Here is a 10,488-nt window from a genome sequence, read left to right as displayed (position 1 = left end):
TTGCACTAGGATAATAATTTGTATTATCAATTGATAATTTTTATTTTAATAATTATTGTTATTTTCATTGTTATTGTTTTTATCATTTTCATCATTGTTTTTAATAATCTAATCATCATCATCACATGATCATACTTTTCAACCGACATACTGCACGTACGTTTATTATCACTATCACTGCTATTACTTCCTATTTTTACATTATCAATATTATTATATGAATTAGAATTCCGTCTTTAAATCCTTTTTCTAAATACTAAGTTAATATTCGATCATCATGTAATGGACCCAGTACTACATTTCTAAATGACCAAATTATTGTGTCAAACATTTCAATACATCACCGATTAAATATTTCATTACAAAAGGGAGTTAACTCCTCTGTCTTTTGACAATGATTCATCCGTTACTCTCATCTTTCTTTTTACATACTGAATGGCATAACACTTGTTTGTTACAAGAAATTACAACAATTTAAATCCCCCGATTTGTTTACTGTGACCTCTAAAGTAAAGTACTGCCTGACCGCAACCCACGCGGCAAGTAGAGCGAGAAAATAGTTTGAAAATAAATTTGATATTTATATCTCCTAAAGTATTTTCCTAAATTATGAATATTCCTTTTTCATAAATTTCAATGAAGGTGAACAAAATATGTATCGCTAATAAGAATACAATAAAAGATGTTTACAGTTAATTACCAACTTTTGTTTCTATCTACATTCCACTTTCTTGTAATAATGATTAATCATATTTGTTTTGCGGTTATAATGTTTACCTTCGAATTATTTTCATTCTAAAATTTAAGTTGTTGATATGATTATGATGAGTGAAAATCTCAGTAGTGTTAGGGTGGTTTTTTTTTTACCTTTTCCGAACCTTTCCTCAAACTTTTTCCATGATTGCCTTCACATGTCTTCCTTGTTCTCTCTCTCTCTCTCTCTTACATTCCACCCTCATTTCTCTCTTCACCCATTATCTCAATACCCTGTCAACCCTACTTGAAAGAGCACAGCGTCCCAAAGTGTGTGCCACAGTGTGTTCACAGTGTGTTCACAGTGTGAAACACAATATGAAATCCCCTTCACACTGTTAAATATTATTTCAGCATTTAACATTATGAATCACATTTTCACATACTCGACCATGTGAACACGCTATAAACAGTTACACTGTGTCGAGATGTCCACAGTGTGAAAATATCTTCAGACTGTTGAATTTGAACATTTTCACAGTGTGAATAACATTTTCGCATAGTCCACTGTGTGAACACACCGTGATCACACTGTGTGATATTGTGTTCTTTCCAACAGGGAATACATCCCTCTCTCTTTCATTCTCTCTGTATCTCTCTCATTTTCTATTTCTCTCCTGCTCTCCCATTCAATACACACACAGATATACGCAAACACATCCTTGCATCCTCCCACACCCGCCCATACACATGCACTCACTCTATCTCCCTTTTATCGTAAACCCTCTCTCATTTACTCTCTCTCTCTCTTTTCATTACACAGGGCCACGAAATATCCTTTTTGAGAATTGAATTTAATGCATGGAACCATCAATTTACACTGGACTTAGAACAAAACAGGTATGTAGATGTATATGACATCATAAAGACGAAAGATGACGCAAAAAAGTATCATGGATTTTCATCGCTCATTTTTCATGGTGTCGACTAATAAATGTACAAAACTTATTTTCTCATTGCGATGAGCGAAAAGCCCCAAAATAATTTTTGAAAAATACCAGACATTAATAGACAATGCAGTACTCTACAATTATAAAATGTATAAACAATGAAGTGGGTTGGTGGTTGTGGTAGAAGTAGAAGTAACAGCAGTATCATTATTGTTATTATTATTATTATTTGTAGTAGTAGTGGTGGTGGTGGTAGTAGTAGTATTAGTACTTGTAGTAGTAGTAGTAGTAGTAGCAGTAGCAGCAGCAGCAGCAGCAGCAGTAGTAGTAGTAGTAGTAGTAGTAGTAGTAGTAGTAGTAGTAGTAGAAGTAGTAGTAGTAGTAGTAGTAGTATGAGTGGTGGTGGTAGTGGTAGTAGTAGTAGTAGTAGTAGTAGTAGTAGTAGTAGTAGTAGTAGTAGTAGTAGTAGAAGTAGTAGTAGTAGTAGTAGTAGTAGTAGTAGTAGTAGTAGTAGTAGTGGTGTTCTCTTAACAAGAAAATAAAGAGAATCCATTTTTCACGTTGTCCTATACCAGCTACATCTCATTCATCCACAGTACTTTTTAATTGCAGATTTTAGGTGGGAATCACCCATAAAAAGATAAGTTGTATCAAATCTGCACTCAAGTCCCACGCATGTCTTTTCAGGTCAGCGAACATCATTTGCATTAATAGGTCGACGTAAAGGGTATCAACCAACTATGATTTGTTTTTCCATAGACGGTGGTACAAATGAAAGAACTTTTCTACGCCTACAGCATTTCTAAAAAGTGCAACAGTGCCAATCGTTAATCATTATGATCCTTTTAATCTCAAACAATTATGAAGAGATTATGGAATAATGTGTCACGGTGCGTGAGCATCACTCAAACGGATCGGCTTTGCAATTAAGAAATATTTGATTCTATTTTTCTCGTATTTTTGAAAGGGTCGGATTGTGACACTTCTCACAGGCATAGGTAATGGTAAAATGTAAAATAATTTCTCAAGGGAATTGTAGTTTGATGATCCTAAATAAACCGCAATTCGTTCGCGGTGCATCGTGGGTATTGTTTGAATAATTATGGGCGTGACTATCTTATGCGCGCCTGTGGGGAAAGACAGGGGTATATGGGGCATTCGAAAATTTGGAAGGAAAGATGCACTAATAGTAGAGTTGGTGGTTATCTGGAGAAGTTATCAGATAAGACGCGACCTCAACGCAACCTCTGTACACATGTGACACAGGAACATAAAATAAATATTGGTAATATTATTTTGAATCAAGGTTTTGAAAAGCAAGCTTTCACATCCACACTTACCCACAAATATACACACACCGAGACTTACGCACCACCCCCCCCCCTCGCGCGCACATACCTCACATATTTTCACACCCACCCACATATTAGCAAATCTAAACAACCTCCACAAAAGCGCGAACATTAGGAAAATAAAATTAAGCCCCGATTGGATTTTAAAAGAAGAGATTGAAAAGATTTCACCTTGAAACTTGCAAAATGACCTGATCATTCCAATTAGGGGAGTTGTTTACTGCCAAAAAGGTTACTAAATGAAGAGAATCTATTCAAATGTGAGTTAATCGCACAAAATATGTCAAACTATGCCGATTTTCTCTCGTCAAAATATTTGAAATTATAGTGTTATTTTTTAAAATTTCTGGCAAATCAAGATCTTTTTATAGAAGTATAGAAGTGAGACTAGATAAATGATAATGTTTCCTTGATTGCTTGGGCATTTTTCAAATACCATTACGAGATTCAAAGACACATAGCAAAGAGATTTGTTATTATGGTATTAATGTTTGCCGTGTAACAATTTAACAAAGACATCGTTGTCTTATGCGGTAATGATTATGATAAAAGATTCCAAGAAATGTATGTGCCACCAACGATTAACACTTATAATATAGAACTTTGGAAAACTTTTACATATATAAAGGTAAACTTATTTGCTACACTATTTCAAATCATTCGGTGAAGGTTGTTAGCTTGAAACACCCCTTCAAGTCAAATGGCGCGCAAAAACTATGAAAAACATTCATGCCTGGTGTGTAAACATTTTACTGAAGCTAGTTTACCGTGAGACGATGTGTTGAATCCTCTTTCTCGAGTGAGAAATTGAATTTTCAATTATTAAAATGTGATTACAGAGTATCCTAGACCGGAAAAGGTAATGATCCACAAACGCACTCGTACACAAACACACCAATCCGCCTCCCTCTTCAGTTCCAGCTCTTTCAAAGCGTTAGTTCAGGTTCACTTGGCGCCGCTAATGCATTAAAATCTGGAAATTTCAAAGAATACTCAGCTACCGCCATCCATGCACATGTACATCAAAAATAAGAACGGTAGCTGATGGTTTCGGTAGATAAAACATATTCATTCTGGGCGGCGACATAGGGGAAGGGACAGGGGCGCATGCCCTTTATCAGGTAAAGAAAAGGGGGGAGGAGAAAAGGAAGGACTAAGCGAACAAAGAGGGAAGAAGAGTAGAAAACCGGTAACTTTGTAATAATTATCTCTATAATTAACTTGAACGAAATATATCATTAAGTCTGTCTTACGCCCTATCAAAATATATCACGGCAACGCTCCTGTATTCATCCATGTGCTTATTTTAATCTCGGTTTGTTCTATCACATTTTGTTCCATGTGCCTCAACTCACTGGTAATTATAAGGCAGAGGGTTCACATTTTATTTAACTAAAAATAAAAAATGAAACGTTCCAATTTTTTCGTTGGGTACACAACTTTTACCAAAGGTCCTTGAAAAAGCAACTGAACACTTCAATAACCAAATACATCCTTATCAGTAGTTACGCGGAGTCAAAATAACGTCCTAAATTTAGTTGCCTGAAAGATGAATCAATATTATCTTGGAAATGGTGTGATTTCTGCCTTGTATCACGCATCGAAATACATTATAACTTGAATTCCAGTTTCACAAAACTGAGCATTTCATATTACCAATCGCTAAAATTGATTGCGATAGATACAAGAATGCACTTCTAAAGTTTATGATTATGATATAATAAATTAGGGTAAAATCTAATATGATAACCAATGATATTACCCGGAATCTTTTAGAGATCGTAAAACTAGATGATTGCACATATTTGATGAAAATTGATGTTTTTAATCCGAATCGTTGTGGTTTTAGAGTTACTCTATATTATATATGATGTTTTTCGTATTTTCCTTTCCCTTCTAGACATCATGCAGTCCACGGAGCTAAAGAAATATTTTTTGCATCACAACAGATCATTGGTACAAGATCGGTAAGTGTTACAGTGACCAAGTGCATGTATTTGGAGGGGGGGGGGGGCGATACGACATAGATGATACGTCATATTTAAACTCAACTGAATAAAAGGGGTCATATATAAATAATATATCATACGTTTTCATTTACGAAATAAATATTAGCAAAGAATACTTCTTCATTAGACACCAAGTATAGTTAGCCTAAAAATCAATCACATACCTTTTAACCCACCCCAACATTTTGTAAATTATGCGTTGGCTCAGTCGGTAACGCGTCTGCCCGTCGAACCAAAGATCGTGGGTTCGAGTCAACCCCGGGCGGATGACTGAAGTCAGTGCGTTGTGTGTAAACGTCTCTCCCATGTTTCATAGATGCAGGCTATGTTACAATGGAAAACACTCCGTCCCTCGGATAGGACGTTAAATGGAGGCCCCGTGTAGAGGAGAGTCACCACCTTTGCACGTTAAGAACCCACTGCACTATTCGTATAAGAGTAGGGGGAAACCCCGGTGTAGTGGTCCACCTGCATTCCCCCCAATCAGTTATATCGGGAGGAGAGACCTGCGGGTCATAGTGATTCAGTTTGCTTTTCGCCTCCCAGGCACAGGTGACGCCAAACAAATAATAATAATAATAATAATATTTATATATTTCTTTAATTTTTAAGATACCAACCGATTGTCAATACGAGGGCATAGTTGAAGAGATACATGGGTCATTCGTATCACTAGACGTCTGCAATGGACTAAGGTATGTTATAGATAGTATTTGCATAATTTCATTTCATGCCTCATTATGATTTAACCTTCGTTTTCGGTCGTAAATTTTTCATCCTCTCAGGCACCTTCTCCCCTACTCTCTCTCTATCTATTTCTCCCTCCCCTTGTAAATGGTCTACCGCTTCTTTTATCCCCTCCTTCAAGAATATACCCACTTATACACACTCATAATAAATACAGGCTCTCTCCATATCTTATAATGATGTAATGTGTTTGCTCTTTTTCTCTTCTCCATTTACCTCCAAAGTTCATTATTCCAACTAAAGCACTCTATGTATTCTTTTTAAATTATGCACAATATTTATATAATGCCACTTTCACTTTCCTACGTATCGCCGTTGATGAAACTGTTCTTAAATATTACTATTTTCTTTTTAATTCAACAATTTTTTTTAAATCTCTGCGACTATGTCCGTCTTACAGGGGTCTCATATTGTCTGGGAGTGACACTCTTTTCATTGAGCCAAGGCTACCACATGAACAGAAGGTAAGCTTCTATATGTCACTTTTTCCAGTGCGTGCATTTAAGAAACATGAATAATGATAATGAATGTAATAATGATTTAATGACGAATACGATGATAATATTAATGATTAGGATATACAATACATATCAACAATGGTGATAATGGTAATGAAACTAATGAGGATAATTAATTGATTAAAATTTATTTGTGAAATAACTTCTTCATATTGCACGATTTGTATTGTTAGAATTTACATACAGTATATTACAGTATCATAATATCTATTAGAAAACGCCAAAGAGTGGTCAAAACATGTGAAAGAAGCAAAGAGTCTCCATTAGTAGACATTATAATTGTATATATATTGAAAGTTGGCTCCCGGTAATTGTAAATTGCTTTACCTTATTTTCAGAATAATTTTGGTGATCACGTGATCTCTGATAGTGGTCCGAAGAGCGAATGGAGGAGTTTATATTCTACATCAAAACAACACCAACACAGAAGGGTAAGAAAATTAAATTTCTTTATTTTGTTCAACCCAATGTATTGTATTGGTCCATGACATTTGCTCCGGCGACAATTGCTCCTCTCTAAATTCCACACACTAATCGAATGACCAAATTCAACCCTGGGGTTAACGCTATACCCCATCATCAACCTAACCCTAAACATAACATAAAACCCTTTTGCAACCCTAATCTTGCATCTTAGACAAAATTAAACCCTGAGCAACTGTCACAGGAGCAAAGGTCGTGTCACCCTTTTATTAACCATGGCATTGTATTAATCAAATTAGTGTCATAGTTAGAAAGCCGATTTAAAGCATATTTTATATACACCTTATTTGTGGATAGGGGTACCGAGATCAATGGAATAAGTCGGAATCACGTGGGTCCTGTCAATCGAGCCACCAGCTTGTGAGCGTGTCGTTGGTTTCTTGGAACACACAAACGTCCCGTTTCATATTTTCATTATTACAATAAGTAATAACAAATGCACAGTTTCTATAACTAGTGTATTAATAGCATATCAAATTGTATGATTTTAGCAGCTTTTAACTGTTATTGCAAATTCGTTATTATATCAAGATTCATGAAACAGGCCCCAGGTCCATGCTTGGAAAACCAAAGAAATACAAATGATACGTTTTTTCTTTTAAAATAATTATATAACGTGCCTGCCAAAAAGGGCCCCGCATTTATATGATTAGATTGGAGTTAGGATATAGTTACCTATGGCAAGTCAAGAGGACAGTAAGAATAAGAGCTAGCGGATAATAATTTGGTTTATGACTGTAGTCTGTCTGCCTTTCTCTTCCCATTCCCCCTCCCCTTCTTTCTTCCCCCTCATAATTTAAAATGGACCCCTTAGAAGTACAGCTATCATGCTTTAAAGGGAGTTCCATCTATGAGTGGAAATAAGTAAATATATGAATAAAGAAAATAAAGTATTAACGTGTTTCCCTCTTTTTTTCTAGGTGAGACGAGAAGTAACCGATGAAATGAAGTACATCACAGCTAATATAATGATCTCCTCAAGCTTTGTGAGTATATTGATATTATAGTTATAATGATCTTCTCAAGCTTTGTGAGTATATTGATATTATAGTTATAATGATCTCCTCAAGCTTTGTGAGTATATTGATATTATAGTTATAATGATCTTCTCAAGCTTTGTGAGTATATTGATATTATAGTTATAATGATCTCCTCAAGCTTTGTGAGTATATTGATATTATAGTTATATCACATATGTAACATGGGTAAAGGTTAGAATTAGATTCAATGTCACTTAATCTTGTTCGTGTATACCCAGATACTCATTTTTTTTTCGATTTGCTAATTTTATCTTTCACAGAATGACAGATATAATGTTAACACAACGGCTTCAGATCAAGCTAATAGAATCGTGGTCATTGCAAATCACGTAAGTATAGCATTACGGAATAAATACTCAGAAATAATCATTACGCATTCTGAAATTGAGAGTTGCCATTTTGGCATTCTGGTACCAATTGTAAGTAATATCACCCATATCGATTCTGAAATTCTTTAAACCAGAACTTGTAACACAAAGCGTAGCAATGGTCGTAGAACTTTTTCTACGATTGATCGCAGTGACTACAATGTACAACTAATCGTGTAAATCAAGCGTACGATCAATCGCTAACCTTTGTGTTACGGGAACCAGGACTCGAGTAAACACCCCATTTCCTACAATTCAAAAAAGAAATCACCACTTCTAAATTTACCACATTTTATCCATCTTTAAGATATATGAAATGAAATGCTATCACATGATTCTAGAAGCAAGAGCAAGAATGGCTTTAGTACAAAAAAAGCGATTCTAAAAAACACAACTGTCTCTACTTGTAGCGACAAAATCGAAGTTATGAAATATCATTTATCATTACTGGGATTCTGTTTTTTTTTAATTAATCATGTTCTCGAAATATCACATTCTGAAAAGAAATATTTTTATTTTGTCAGCTCAAGTTTTACTTACAATTTTCAGTCACATTCATCCTTTTTCTGTTCCTTTTTCATTTCCATAGTTTCTCGACCCTTTAAAAGCAAACGTCATAGTAGGGAGTATATCCATCTTTATGGACGAAGATCCAGTCGAGACCACTTCAAACCTTCACTGGATGCTTGCTGACTTGGAAAATGTAGTTAGAAATTTGACGCACGACGAAACCGTCACAGAATATATAACGTAAGATATCAACTAGTTTTTCTTTGAGGATATAGCCAAATTACATTCAAATTGAATTAAATGCTGTTTGGAACCTGAATGGATTTCCCCCAAGACTTAAGTATGAAATTGATGAAACATATATGTTTTTAAGAATGTTTCTGAATATACATCAATTGCCGAGTAATTGAATATGTCTGTTTACGGTAAATTTAAACCACAACACTTTAGTTACCATTTTCTTTACATTTTCTGTGCAAATCATAAATCCCGTTTTCTTTCACACAGCGCTGTGGATGAGCCCTTGTCAGACGTCGACCGAGAAAACTTTGCATTCGGGGCGGCAACACTCGGCACCATGTGCACACCACGCGCCGTGGGAATAGTCAAGGTGGGGGCAAAATTAACACTTCGTTTAAATTTTGGTATCAGTAATAATTAATGATATTTCTACCGGCAGTAAAATACAGGGCGGATCCGAACTGCCCTAGTGTGGGGCGCCATTGCAAGGTGTATAAACAGAAATGGTTCGGGGGAAGGAGGGCTTACAAGGTCCCTTCGGCACTCTCTTGGATCCATCCCGGTGAGTTATCAGTGATGATAATCAAGCGAATGAGCATGATAACAATTTAGGTGAATATTGAAGAAGACGATATGAGTGCTATTTTTAAAGCTGGTTTTGGGTGATGGTTGTTTTTCTAGATACGCCACTTTGATAACTTATTCTGCATATTTTTTCTAACTTTATAATTTTTTTAAGGACCTTGGTGTTCTTTTCCTGGTGCAATCTGCTGGGACATTTGCTCGGAATATTGCAAGAAACTTTGGACTCTTAAACGAGGATTACTATGAAGAAAGAGACGGTGAATAAATTTCTATTACACAATACTTCAATATAAACAATAATAATTATGCATGTGAGTCAAAAGGATAAATCATTACTTCCTGTTTTAGACGTCCCTTGCATTTTTTCTTTAAACAGGGTGTTAAAGGACAAGTCCATCCCAACAAAAAATTGATTTGAATAAAGACACAAAAATCCAACAAGCATAATACTGAAAATTTAAACAAACAAATAACAACAGACTTTGATTGATTTTTCATTTTTTTTTCATCTCTATTGATTTAAATCAACAATTTTCCGGGGTGAACTTGACCTTTAAAAAGACAGGCATGGTGGTTCAGTGGTATAAGCTCATAAACAGGAGTTCATGGGTTCCTTTTATAATCATGAAAACACATAACAATAACTATTTTTAAGGTTCGAACGTTAAAATGATAGCTCACTATAGTTCAGATTACTGGACCTATTTATACCAAATCGTCGACATGCAGTCTTTGGATTGTAGAGCGCTGGCGGATCCAGATCCAGGGGGAGGGGGGAACAGCCGCCCCCCCCCGCCATTTTGAGAGGCACAATTAAAAATTTGTAATGTAAAAATGCCGTTAAAACAAAAGCGTGCCCCCCCCCCCTTTTGAAAGTGAAGACATTTTTATTTGCTTGTAAATTTTCGGCTAAATGTGCCACCCTTTTGGAAAATCCTGGATCCGCCCCTGTTGTGGAGTTTATTTTGCTAATAGTGAATCTGCATTCATGTA

General features: G+C 35.6%; 1 protein-coding gene across 1 annotated transcript in view; it reads left to right on the top strand.

Annotated features, from left to right (window-relative positions):
* The first annotated feature begins 1,521 nt into the window (after positions 1-1,521).
* Positions 1,522-10,488, top strand: part of LOC129274319 (mucin-17-like) — a 47,575-nt gene continuing 38,608 nt past the window's right edge. Inside the window, exons 1-10 of the mRNA XM_064108454.1 lie at positions 1,522-1,593; positions 4,896-4,962; positions 5,617-5,699; positions 6,152-6,215; positions 6,608-6,700; positions 7,673-7,738; positions 8,053-8,121; positions 8,750-8,910; positions 9,178-9,280; positions 9,650-9,752. Coding sequence (XP_063964524.1) covers positions 7,697-7,738; positions 8,053-8,121; positions 8,750-8,910; positions 9,178-9,280; positions 9,650-9,752 — 478 coding nt within the window. The 5' untranslated portion in view covers positions 1,522-1,593; positions 4,896-4,962; positions 5,617-5,699; ... (1 more) ...; positions 6,608-6,700; positions 7,673-7,696. The remainder of the gene's footprint in view (positions 1,594-4,895; positions 4,963-5,616; positions 5,700-6,151; positions 6,216-6,607; positions 6,701-7,672; positions 7,739-8,052; positions 8,122-8,749; positions 8,911-9,177; positions 9,281-9,649; positions 9,753-10,488) is intronic.

This window comes from Lytechinus pictus, chromosome 13 (assembly GCF_037042905.1).
Source record: "Lytechinus pictus isolate F3 Inbred chromosome 13, Lp3.0, whole genome shotgun sequence".
NCBI lineage: Eukaryota > Metazoa > Echinodermata > Echinoidea > Temnopleuroida > Toxopneustidae > Lytechinus > Lytechinus pictus.
The sequence above is the reverse complement of the archived record's forward strand: the minus strand, read 5'-3'. Positions and strand labels throughout refer to the sequence as shown.